At 41.4% G+C, this 13,785-nt stretch overlaps 1 protein-coding gene across 1 annotated transcript in view; it reads left to right on the top strand.

The window, feature by feature from the left end:
- LOC104164455 (dystrobrevin alpha-like) overlaps nt 1–13,785 on the top strand; it is a gene marked incomplete at its 5' end in the record, with an annotated part of 42,552 nt that extends 28,767 nt beyond the window's left edge. Inside the window, 5 exon segments of the mRNA XM_009703788.1 lie at nt 614–703; nt 1,282–1,450; nt 2,166–2,298; nt 5,585–5,629; nt 13,156–13,785. Of these exon segments, the coding sequence (XP_009702090.1) occupies nt 614–703; nt 1,282–1,450; nt 2,166–2,298; nt 5,585–5,602 (410 nt within the window).

The raw sequence follows: 13,785 nt of genomic DNA, 5'->3' as shown, positions 1-13,785 counted from the left end.
AAAGCAGCCTGGGGCTGTTTAGAGAGGCAGTAGTGCTTCCTTTATTTAAAAAAGAGAGAGAGAGAGAGAAAGTAAATTATGGAATATACAAGAAAGTCCTTGAGCTACAGGGGAGGCTGAGGGGGAGCAGAGAAGAAAAATCCATATCAGTCTTGATGAGGTCAAGTATGTTTCTTCAACATTTGCCATAATTATCTGGGAAATACCTGGCAATAATGGTGTCATTAAACAGAGCTGTGGGAACTTAGAGAAAACACTTCATTTCTTCCCTCCTCCCCCACAGACATTGCAAATGAGTTCACGCTGGATTTAATCTTCCAGGCCTGGTCTGCTGGTGTCACCACACAAATGCAAGCTTGATGGCAATGAATAATCTCCACATATCTGGCATTGTGATTAAATGAAGCATGAGGGTAGGCTTCTGCTCTTGCATACAGCAGAAGTAAATGAGGCCATTCTGCAGAGAACTCTTCTGCACGCGTCCCTCGTAAGGACTTTGATACCCTGAATTATCACAATGCCAGCTTTCAACAGGGTTAAAACAGCTTTCGACAGGAAAACATATGTCTTGTGAAGAATAGTAACACTGCGCTTTGTCTGTCTTTTGCTTCAGGTGCAAGACGAAACTTAAGAAATGATTTGCTGGTGGCAGCAGATTCAATCACCAACACCATGTCTTCTTTGGTAAAAGAACTCAATTCTGGTGAGTGAGGCTAACGAGCGTGGATAGTCACCCCATTGACATTTCACATGTATTTGAAAAAATGGGAGGTAGGAAAATATAAACCGACAAACAAGCAGCGTAATGTGTCTTCAAAGCTTTTTATGCTTTTAGAAAAAAAATCTGTAAATTACAGCTTCAGGAGTATAGCAGTTCTGAAAGCCATGGATGTAGAGGTGCAGCTGGATAAAGTGAAAACTTTGAGAAGTGTATTTGTGATTCCGTATGCAGTGGAATTTCACTCTTTAGAAATTTCATTCAGTATAGAATATATAGGACCTGTTGTAAAATGCTGTCTGTGGTACTCTCTTAAAAATATCCTACCTAATAACAGAGATAAGCAAAAGCTTCACTATTCTGTCCCACCACTAGAAGAAAACTGTTAGCTCTGCAGACATATATAGAATAATATACTGTTATATGTGTATGTAGAATAATATACTTGCTATGTGGAGGTGGCATTTGAAGTTGGAAAGGCAGAGAAAGGCTTAGAGGAGCAGGCAAGTGTACTTACTCTTGTGAAAGTTAAATGGAACCATGTGTCACCTTTTGCTTCACAGAAGTGGGCAGCGAGACAGAAAGCAATGTGGATTCTGAATTTGGACGGACTCATTTTGATGACCTTGTTCCGTCCCCAACATCTGAGAAGGCTTTCCTCGCGCAGATCCATGCCCGGAAGCCAGGGTACATCCACAGCGCCGCTGCCACCGGCTCCATCCGCAGTGACATGTGGGCACCTACTCCATTTGCCTTCTTAATCTCATTCTTTTTCTGTTGAAAACAACACACGGCGTGTAATATTTTCCCTCCCTCTCTATTTGATTACCAAAATAAATGCCAAAATCCAAGCGAGGACAGCATCATGGTTAGATAATAGTGAGCTCTGTAAACAGTAAAGGCCAGAACATAGGATGCCCTCAGGAGTGAGCTGTCTCACATCCAGCCTGGATGGCTGTGGGACAGCTGTGCTCCCTAATATGCCTTGCAGTCCTATTCCCTGCTTATCCAGACTGAGGGACCTGTTGGAGCCCACTGGAAAAAGAGAAGTTTTTAAATGGAAAAGGGAGAATGGTTTTTATTGACCAACTCAATTGATCAACAAACCGGTTTATTTTTAGAACCTGAATATTCCTATCAAAGACAGTAGGCATCTTTCCGGTTCTTTTTAGTTCAACCTCTTTGTATCAAGTTATCAGGAACTTTTGTTACTCAATTCCATAGCGCTGTACCCCCAAAACACCTTCAGCAGAATATGCCCTTTGGTCTACTTCATCAATACCAGACCACTGGAGGGAGGAAATAGGAGAACTGTTTTCCACTGCCAGTGGAGCATGTGGTTGGACTGAAAGTATCCCGCTCTCCTCATAGCTTACAGTAAAGGCAAGTTTTATTGACTCTGAATGTCATTCATCTCAGGAGTCTATTTATTAATAATTGTCTTTAGGGTTACAGAAGATGGAGACCCCTATGTCAGAGCAGATGATGAAAATTATGAGAATGACTCTGTCCGCCAGCTGGAGAACGAACTGAAGATGGAGGAGTACCTGAAGCAGAAGCTGCAGGATGAGGCATACCAGGTGGGAGAAGGACACCAGCTGCCCATATATCTCCATAAATGAGAAACAATAATGCACCGTAGCTGCCCACTGCCCTTCTTAACCTGTCCTGGGCCCTGGGGCATGATAGCTTCTCAGTTACTAGTGCAGTCACATTCCAGAAACTGCTGTTGTTCTCTTCCACAGACACACATACATCTAGCCATGCATACCCAGGAAGACCCCACGGCCTGAGGCACACAACAGTAGTCCTTAGGGCAGCTTACCAGGGTATCGGGTGGGACAGAATTGCCCCTGAGCCTGTTCCCTGCCAGTGCACACCGAGTCACTTAGACCTCATTCCCCGCTGCCATAGAGGCTGGTTGGTGATGTCAAGCTGAGTTCTTGTTATATTTAGATTATTTTTTTTCTCCAGTAGCAAAAAAGGTCCATAATGGTTTCTCCAGTGTGAACTGAAGCTCAACTGCAGTCTGTGTGTTATTGTCATTGTCAGAATCTGGAAGGAGAGGAAAGGGTCTGAAATGAATTGTATCCCAGAGGACCAAGTATTCAACAAGCATCTAGTACAGAGAAGCCTGGGGATTTGTCATTAAACACCCCCTGAGGAAGTTTTCAAAGGGCTTTTGTTTAAGAGTCTGAGTAAAGCAAATTTGCCACGGGGAACTGGAATTCTGTAGATATGCTGTCCTGTCTGTGTAGCAGTCTCAACTTCTACCTGGTGTAATGACTATCACTAGTTTTTAAGTTTTTCTGACTTGGACCATCCTAATATAAAATTCATTACTTCTTATAATGTTGGTAGTAATGTCAGTAGGAGGGCACACCAAGCTTGGTTATTTGGGAGCAGAGCTGAAGCAAGCAAAAATAACTATTTTCTTTTATGGTGATCAATGAAAATTTGGAACTCAGCACTACAGAATATAACAGAGACCAAAAGTATAAATGGGCTAAAAACAGGATTAAGCATGTACTGAGAGATCAGGGGTATGGAAATGAGGTTCAAAAGCACCTTCTGGGCAGGATTGCTTTAAACTGCTGATTGCTGGTAGCTAGCAAAATCTAGCCTTTTTTTCTGGTAGTTTTTCCCTAGTGTCCACTGCCAGTCACTTTGGAGACAAGAATCTGGGACTGACGGGCTCGTGAGCTAATGAAGAATGGCTGCTCTTTTGGTCTTCTTTTCTGTAAAGCTGCTAGGTTAAGTTAGTCTTGCAAAAGTTCATTGACTCATATTAAAATTGCAGGTAGTTTTGAGGTTGATGTGAGCGTGTTTTTTTGTTATTGTTTACTTAGGTCTGCTACATGCCCATGGTAGCCTGCCAAAAGTCATTTCATTGCAAAGATCTTTAAGGACGTGATACAGGAGCAGAATTGTTACAGACTATCTACTAAGGCAACAGTGGGTGACATGGGGGTTTTTGTCACAATTTTTTATCCAAGATAGGAAATGGCAAAAATGACAGCCGTTAAACTTCTGAGCAGGATGAGCAGCTACTGCTGATGTAATGGAAAATAATTGTCAGTTATAAAGAAGGAGTACCTCAACGGTGACAGCTGTCAAGCATCAAATGATAAATGTTATTATTGCTGGTAAAAATCCCATTTTCTCCAGAAAGAACAGTGGACCAGTTTGACTGTACTTTGATTACAGTATGGAAGTGCAATATATGGCAACAGTGTTACATGAGTTTCACAGGTTACAGCGGGATGTTGTACACACACAAAATAGAGTATGCGTGTGCACTGCAAAATAAGGGCATTCGTTGTGAGGTAGAATTTATCTATGTCACTCGGTAGAACTGGGTGTTACTCTTGCTGCAGTCAAAATAGAGTTTTTTCTACTGTCTTCCAACAACATTCCCAGAAGAAGGGGAGGAAAGCTTCTCCCTATTGATGTCAGAATAAAACTCCTTTTAAATTAGGTCAGCCAAGACTACACCCAGGTGAACTTTGTTCCCCATTGTTTTATACAATTTGTTTCCACTGGGAGGGGGGGAGACACAGAAGGAGATAAAGGCTTATTTCTTTTAAAAATGTATTCACTGAGGGAACAGAAAGTCCTCATTCTAAACAAGTTCTGTTTAATAGCATTTTTCCAAAAGAAATTTCATGATGTACTTTACTTTCATGATGTACTTTACTGTCCGTGAGATTGTCAGCTCCTATCAGGCAATGATTTGACAGTAGTGACTTGTAAGTAGAAACTATTTTTAGTTGATAACCGTGGACCCAAAGCACACAACGTGTGAAGTCCTTCCCAGTATAGCTGATGCCCTTCCAATTAGGGAATAGGTTTAAGGGAAGCAAGAAAAGGTATTAAGTTAGACGGGACTACTAGGATAATTAAGAGTTGGTTGGATAGTATCATGTCTTGATTCTGAGACATGTGCTTTGGCTTTTGCTCGTTCTCTGCACTCTGCAGTTAATTTGTGGTACTTTGCTATTCTATTCCTTCTTCTACTAGTATCACTGAGTAGTCTCTAAAGATAAAGACACAACTTTCTACTTGCAAAAACAAAGGGAAATTGGGAAATTTCTGTGTAGGGTATCCTATTGAACAGTGGCCAGGTCAACTTTTCTCATTTTGCATCAAACCATTGGAATTTATTACAGGCTATTTTATTATTTGTACTCACATGTACACTGCATTCATCTGGATAGCCAAAAAAAGCTGGTCGCTGTAGCTATCATAATGCAATTGTCAGCTGAAAAAATCTGTGAGGAGGAACTCCTACTAAGGTTACAGAATGGTAACCTCAGTAACAATATGGTAACCATTTTTATGTTATTAAATGTCTCACTTCGTGTAAAGCAGCACATTTAGAAAAACATGTAGATGTAGTGTAGCATGGAAGATGGTTGGTCAAAACCCACTCTTGTTATTTTGTGTCACCTTGTCTCCAAGCAAGATTTTCAAGCTAAACTCTAAATTAGTATTAAAGTATGAGCAGAAAACCCAAGATGCAAAAGGAAATCTGGGACAGGGAACCTCAAAGGAGGCTTCTTTCTCTCTCTTTTTTTTGAAGCATGTTGTAAATAACAAGTACCTGTACCAGAAAAAAACACATTTAGTGCACAAGTGTAAATGCTAACAATGCTCATCCTCCCCCATCTGCTACCAGTTGTGTTCTTGTTAGTCTTCTGCTGGATGTATTGTGTAAGACACTTTTCATTGGGCTAATTTTCTGGGTCCATAATTGCTCCCTTTATTTCTAGGCTTGTGCATGGCTTTCTTCAGAATAATACACTGCCTGGCTGCTCACTGGCTTAATTTGTCATCATCTTTTTTTCTATCCTTTGTTATCTACAGGTCAGTTTGCAAAGTTGAGTGCAATATCCTTCTCTCTCCTCTCAAGTAAGTATCATTATACTTTAGAAGACTATTTGGAATTAATCCTCATGTATTTTAGTTGTAATGCACCTTATGCTGCCTAAGTGTATGTGAAAATGCTGTTTCTTTCTTCTTTTAACCTGTGTTAGGATGCCTAGGATTCTCTAAATCATTTCTAAGTTTTTGAAATGCGGTCCTAGTCCCGAGGATTTTAAGCCACCACCCTTTTTATCTTCTTTTTTGTTGATGTTGTGGTTTAACCCCAGCCAGCAGCTCAGCCCCACCCAGCCGCTCACTCCCTACCCACCACGGGATGGGGCAGAGAATCAGAAGAGTAAAAATGAGAAAACTCATGAGGTGAGATAAAGACAGTTTAATAGGTAAAGCAAGAGCCACACACGCAAACAAAGCAAAACAAGGAATTCCCTCCCCACTTTCCATGGGCAGGTAGGTGTTCAGCCATCTCCAGGAAAGCAGGGCTCCATCACGCGGACGGTGACTTGGGAAGACAAACACCATTGCTCCGAACATCCCCCCCTTCCTTCTCCTTCCCCCAGCTTTATATACTGAGCATGACGCCATATGGTGTGGGATATCCCTTTGCTCAGTTGGGGTCAGCTGTCCCGGCTGTGTCCCCTCCCAACTCCTTGTGCCCCCCCAAGCCTCCTCACTGGTGGGGTGGGGTGAGAGGCAGAAAAGGCCTTGACTCTGTGTAAGCACCGATCAGAAACTCCCCTGTGTTATCAACACTGCTTTCAACACAAATCCAAAACACAGCCCCATACCAGCTACTGTGAAGAAAATTAATTCTACCCCAGCCAAAACCAGCACAGTTGTCCGTAAGAGTGAGAATGTGGGCTTTCCATCCCTGGGGATGATGACAAATGTATTAGCCAGTAGAGAGAAACCTTATCCAGAAGATAGGGAATCAGATTACATTTCAGGAGTCCTGAGGTCAATTCCTTACAATGCTTTAGTCTTCCTAGGATAACTGAAATAAATAATTTCTGGTGAGACCGGGACATCTACTCTAGTATGTGAAACAGGAGTTAGGCAAACATTAAAGCAATCAATCCACCAGCTGCTTAACCTTAGAGGTGTCCTCAGATGTCTTGTGGAAGTTTAAAATGCCTCAATCCAAAGTGCAGGGTACTCAGCTACTAGCTGGAGACTGGCAATTCAGAGATAAAGCAAGAAGGTCTATAAATTCCCTGCTGGTCTCTATTCGGGTTGTGTTTCTTATACGTGCCAACCTCACAGTTGTAGCACTGAGTTTAATGCCAAGTTCAGCAATTGTGTTTTCCTTCAGGAACACAGACAATGGCTATTTTTATGAAGTAGCCTGTTATTCTGAACATTTGCCCAGGAAATGGGAAACCATACATTTCCTTCTTGCCTCACCTGAAGCTGTGAACTCTGCATTTCTGACTTCCTAGGGGAGTGCAGTACCCTGCTGTGAAGATGGCAGTGAGACGGTGCTGTCCATCCTACTGTGACACTGAACCGTGGGGTGACGGGGCCAGAAAGGGAGGAGAAGTCAAAATAGGGGTCTGACTCTGGTCCGCAAACTGGGTTTCTTCCTCAAAGCCAGAACTAAAGACAATCGAAGGTCAACTATCAAATGGGGACTTCAGGTTGGAAGCAGGGTCATGTTCAGATAAGCAACACCAGTGAACTAGCTTGTGCCACCTTTAGCAGCAATTCCTGTTGATAGATTTTGTATGCCATGCTTTATGCTAGACCTCCTTATTTAATCTGGCAGAGGTTGCCCAGAGAAGCTGTAGATGCCCTCTCCCTGGAAGTGTTCAAGGCCAGGTTGGATGGGGCTTTGAGCAACCTGGTCTGGTGGGAGGTGTCCCTGCCCATGGCAGGGGGGTTGGAACTGGGTGGGCTTCCAACCAAACCATTCTGTGGTTCTATGATTTATATAGCAATTTGGATGGGCAAAATCTGACCCTGATTCAAGGGGTTTACAACTTCTGATGACAGTGGAGTTTGGATGTTAAAGTGTGGAAAGTGTGGACCTTGTGAAAGCAGCTGCCAGTTTTCAGTGTTAAAAGCTGATAGGTATTTCTGAAGTGTCTATCTTGCTGTCTCTGGCAGCTAAAGCAGAATAAATGGATGTGAAAAGCAAATAAATGGCAATACCCAGAGTACTATAAACACCAAATAAATGCTCATAAAAATTCTCCTAACGTTGCCCCTCAGGTTACATTCGTTTTCTCAGTAGCCTTGTTAAAAATATGAGCTGTGTAGAGTTTTCTAAACATTGACAGCCAGAAAAATAAGTTTTCTTACTCTGTTTTGTTGCAGTTGTCAGTTATAAATCAGGTCACATGAAAAGGAAAATAGATCTTTCAACAACAATATATGTGTGTATAACTATGTATATAGTGGAAACGTTATATATAACTGAATTTAGTTACAATTATGTAGAACTATGACTTTAAACAGTAGTAGCATTCAGACAAACCATTTGCAATATTAACTGGAAAAAAATCCTTTTCATTAGAATTATAAAGCTCAGGCAATCCCATTTCAGGTTTCCTTTTCTGTTAGGAAGCAGGGTTAACACAGTGATGTGGGGAAACGCACACTGCCGTGCAGCCTAGCTTTCTTGAAAATACGTATCCTGTCTCAAATTAGCAGAAGTCTGAGACTGAGCTACTATCTCGTCTCCTGGATGTGAAACCCTGTCAAAAAGAAATTTTGTAAAGCACTGTGCTCTGGTTAATTCCATAGTGAAACTCTTTTTGGCTCCCAGGGGAGCACTTCAGCCGGCACCAAAGACTGAAACATTCCCACCAGTTGTAAAAGCCTGGCCCTATAGAAATTAGCAATAAAAATCAATGAACTCAGCACTTCACCTATAGCCATGAGAGCAAACTCTGTATTATGGTACATTGTGATAAATACGTCTGCACATGATAAGTATGGCTTAGTCTTCTCAAGATTCACTCTCTTGTGAATGTGGAAGACTGTCATACCGTGTGTATTTTATTTGGTGCTAATATTTGGTAGCCTTGGAAAATGAAATCCCGAATAGATCATACCAGTCACAATGTCTGAAGTGCTTTTGCTGTTTACATTGGGTTCTTGCTTGAAGTTTAGCAATTGCATCAAGACTTTCTCTTCTAAGATAATATTATTCAATCAATGATGATACAAATACAGTGTTATATTGCCTAGATGGCCGTATGAGGTAGAAAGCCAACAGACTTTCTTATCTCACAGCAGTATTACATTTGTGCTATTTTTAAAAAGGTGGGAAAAATAGTATATTATAGCTTCTTATGAGTGATATTGCCACTGATGGCCAGCCACAGAATTTTTTTAATTTCCTCATTCATCAGTCATGGACAAGTGGTATTAATGTCATTTGATTAAGGCTTTTTGCGTTCTGTTTGCATTTGTATTTTTAAAAGTGCTACATACTATTCTCTAGAATTGATTTTGAAATAACATCTGGTATAACAAATTCACAAGAGAGCAAGTAGTTCCAGTAGTATGTAAAATACAGTTTAATCATGTTTTCAGTTTACTTTTTATGTTAAATGTACTTTAATATTTTGGATTATTCTTAATGGAGTAAGAGTGAATTTGAGCTTGTTTTCAGCAGGCTCTAGGCAGGTCTTCAAATTAGGGAAACGTGCAACTTTGATGTTATTTTGCCTTTATCCCACTGATAGCAGATGTTTTTTTGCCAAGGGTGGCCAATGGGAGCAGAAAGCCTCCATCTCTGAAAGTGGTTAAGAAGTTGTTATTTTCAATGAAGCGCTGACTTGTGCAGTGGACACGTTCCCATGAGACCTACAAATTCCTAGATTTTCTAAAGCAATGATTTCTTAGCGCTGGCGTAGCAACATTTTGGTTGGTCGTGTCTAATTCATTTGTAGGTATTATTACAACAGAAAAGGAGGTGTGAAAAGCTAATAAAAATCAAACCTAAAGCAGTCACTTGAGAGGGAATACAGAGAGGAATCTTTATTAGAGGTTTTGTTCTCAATTTTTGACTATGATCCTATTTCTCTATCTTCACAAAAACATGTAATAATTTAAGCTGAAGACTCAATTCCATTCCCACTCCCACCCCTTTCACTCACTCTAAGCCTTATGTTGTGAGGTCTGGGGCTTTGGGTGGCCAGAGGTGACATTTTCCATTGCAAAAGTGACTGAATGGTTTGTACTGAAACAGGTGAAAATTTTTCTGACACAAAACCACCAAATCCCCTCAACTTCTTGATATGAATGCATTGTTAAAAAATTATTATTCAACTTAACTGTTTTTCCAGGACAGAAGTCTTATGGAGTAACACCTTCATGTTTTTCTCATCTTTTCCCTTTTTCTCCAAACTCTGTTTGCATATTTACCAGCAGAGATTAGGAATACTGCCAAATGTCAGGTGATAAGACCCGTGAGCCAAGGGAGATGGTGTGGTCTGCCCGCTGTGCCACTGCGAGAAGGGCTGTTGGTTAAGCCAAAGGGCACAGACAAATTGTTTAAGTGCTGTGAAGACAGAACTGCCCTGCATCTCTGTATTTCTCTGGGAAGGAAATAAGATTTTTGCGCTAGCGTGCATTTCACTGGCCATTGACATTTTCAGCCCTTGGCAACATGGACCTGGCCGTTTACTGTTTGGGGAAGATGGGATGCAGGGTCTGTAGCCCAGGGTCCAAGCCAGGCTCCTAGTGCGGGTTTCAGATGTGCCGTGCCCGCTGCCTGAGGTCACATTTCCCAGCTGTGCCCTGGCCTCTCTTCGGCTGCAGGGCCCCGAACACTGCTGGTCGGAGCCGGCTGGTTGCGTTTAAAGCTCATGCACTGCCGTTCGTTCCTAGCATGGGCTTCGTGCCAGGAGCTCAGGACATCTCAGAGGTGTAGGTGCGTTGGTTGATTGGACCCTTAGGAGATCAATTGGTCCAGTCTCCCACCTGATGCAGGTCTAGCTCCAACACAAGACCGTGTCAGCCATGGCTTTCTCTAGCAAAGACTTTAAAACCTCCACAGATGGAAATTTCACCACCTCTCTGAACGTGTGTGTCCCCCCCGCCCCCGTACAGTGCCACCCTCCTCATGGTTTTTATTTGTACCTAATGTCCAACCTGAACCTCCCAAAATGTGATTTGTCCTTTTTGCGTACTTCAGCGCTGCCAAGAAGATTTTGGCTTTGTTGTCCTTGTAACTACCCCTCCGATAGCTGCTAACTGATCCTCCCTTGCCACCTCTGCCCCAGCCTTGGCAAGCCCAATTTCTTCAGCCTCTTCCTCCTCAGTCAGTGATGCAGTGGTGAAGAAGCAGGACACGGGCACTGGATGAACTGCTGACATCCATAAGTCAGACTCTACTAGCGCAACCAAATGATTTGGCGTCTCTCTTTTGGGTTTTCCTGAACAAATATATAAAAACCAGCATTATGTGGACCATTCTGTTTGAAGGTAACAGCAGGCTGACGGCACAGTAATTTTCAAAAATGTCTGCTACATTCACTCAACTGTATTGTGGGTTTCCTCTTTATTTTTCTCCTTAAGTCCCCTTTTTAGCACGTAGGTGTAAAAAAGCTGTAAAAGAACTGTGAGCGAGTTAAGTGGGAAGAAGCAGCTTTAGTTTTGTGAATTGCATTCTAAAATCACACAAGTGATAGGGATGGGGTTTTTAAGATCACCGAATGATAAGTAATAGAAAAGAACCTGTGGATTAAGTTGCAAAAAAGTTCAAGAAACAGTTTTATAACATGACAAATCATATGAGTCTTAACTTGGAATTAATTCTGGCATTTCTAAAAAGCTACAATGAATTTAGAGCTCTGAGGTTCGTTAGTACTCATTATTTCTTGTATGAAAATCTCTCTATCCCAATGCTGGCGGTGGCACAGAGAGAAGCCTTGAGAGAATTTAGAATAACCCTTTCTGCACTCCACCAAAGAGAAGTAATTTATCCAGAAAATTCAAAGCAAACCCGAATACTTGGCAGTACTGTCAATGCCTCTTAATGCATCCAGTGTTTCACAAGCCACTGTTATTTTTTCTCTCGTGGTTTATAATGATACCATCAAGAAATATGAGATGTATCTATATTTACACAACCCTGAAATTGATTCAATAAAAATCAGTCACGGGCAGCTGAGAACTGACCTCTTCCATGCCTTTCATTTGCATTTTTTGGCTGAATTGTGAAGAGCAAAATGTTCCTTTACTAAGATTTCCAAATTAGTTTGCAGACTTAAGCAATACAGATGCATGTCTGATTTTTAAAAAATACTTGTTTAAAATTACTGCAGAAATTTTTTCTGAACCTCTCATTAGACTTACAGTGCAGGTTTCCTTTCCATTTATCAACAAAATGTTAATGCTAGGTCTTTTGTAACTGCCTGACACAAGTTGATACTAAATTAAGATCATCATACCATTTGGCGTGCCTAGGTATTAAGGAATCGGATGGAAGCGTTTGTGCTTGAATAATTAATACAATCAAATGGTGTCAGGAAGGAGAAGCAGCAAGCTAAACTACCTGACCTTTCTTCATTCATCCGCTTTAATTTAACTCTTTTTTGCTGAAGTAATTTGCATTTCATCTCTCATCCTGTAGACCAGCTTTATGCCTGAAATGAGTAGAAGAGAAATGTCAGTAGGATTTGGTCCTTTATGCTGTTATTATCATGTCTCACGCAACGCGAATTGGTTTTCTGTCTGATGTAGTTCAAGAGGAAAAGGATGAGCTCCTTAGCTTTGGATGTCAAGTGTGTAAACAGCGCCTTTATGATAAATATCCCAAAAGCAGAAGTTTGCAATATTACCTGACTGTAGATCCTGATGTAGTTCTGAGAAAGAGCAGCAGTCATCTAGCAAGCATTTTCCATTACCAACTAAAACTTTGATGCCGCCGTTAAAGGAATTTAAGATACTTACTGATGCTTCAGGATACGGAGGAACACCAGGGAGGAACTGGTGCACCAGTGGATTAGGCTGTTTGTGAGCTATAGCACCCAGAGTCATCCCTTTAAGTAACTACCTTTCTTTTTTAGACACAGTAAAACAGACCCAGGCACGTAAATCGAGGGGCAGACATTTACCTGTGAGGGGAGGCTCATGATGGCGAGTGACTCTTAACTGAGCGGCTGAACACTGTGCGCAAGGGGAATAATCCATGGTTTCGCTACCGGTAGCCTATTCATGGAGCATCCTGGAAGGGTAAAACAGAAGGGAAAATGGGAACATCTGCAAATCTGTGTCAGTGCAGACTGAGTTACCGCAGGGTCCCATGGCAGGGCAGGCAACAATCTTCCCACCCATGGTAAGAAGGGTTTCCAACTTCCCACGTGCCCTGTAGGTTTCTGTTTACAGCTCAAGTTCCTATGGCTCACCTAGGTAGCTTTTTCACTTTTTTAGCTTTTTCACTTTTTTAACTTTTTCAGGGATAACGACAGGAATTGGCCAGCTCCTTCTTTTTTCTCTCGGTAAAGCAGCAGGCAGAGGACTTGAGTCGCTCTGCCTGTGTGGGTGCAGCATTTTAAACCAGCACTCTTTACAAACCTTCCCTAAACATTTCTCAACAGGCGAGCTGCAGTCAGGCAGACAACGAAAGCTACGTAAGAACTGATGATGAGGAGAGCTGCTTTCGGACAGACGATGAAGAAAACTTGGCTGCAAACTTCACAGAAGAGTGGAACCAAGAGGTGCAGCGTCTCTTGACAAAAAAATCACATAACTAAGTTCTGAGGACTGTAGCACAGTACTTTTGTTCTAAGAGTTGTAGTTTGTAGATGTGTGTTTTTGACAACAAGACTTTTGTTTAAAGCTAACTTATATTAGCTACATCTTCTGTAACATGGCTCATTACCGGTGAAGACAACAGACTGACGTACGTACTGCTGTTACAAAGGATGGCGGTATTAATAACTCACGTAAACCCTTTGCACATGATATTGAACCTGTTCAGTTTACAATGACAGTATGTTTATAGATAGAAATTTGATTTCTGAATACTTTGAGATTTTAGTAGATCAGTTTACTGTACACTGTACATTTTTTCCACAGAAGAAATAAAAAGCTACAATTATGCATTTAACACTGAATGATTATACTCCTGAGTGTATATATCTAATAGCCCAAAAAGCAAAGTACCAGACTATATTTACAATTTGTTTGCAAGTCTTAAAATTAAGACTTATACAAAATGTACTAAA

The sequence above is a fragment of the Cariama cristata genome, unplaced genomic scaffold (genome assembly GCF_000690535.1).
Source record: "Cariama cristata isolate BGI_N322 unplaced genomic scaffold, ASM69053v1 scaffold4157, whole genome shotgun sequence".
Taxonomy (NCBI): Eukaryota; Metazoa; Chordata; class Aves; order Cariamiformes; family Cariamidae; genus Cariama; species Cariama cristata.
The sequence above is the reverse complement of the archived record's forward strand: the minus strand, read 5'-3'. Positions and strand labels throughout refer to the sequence as shown.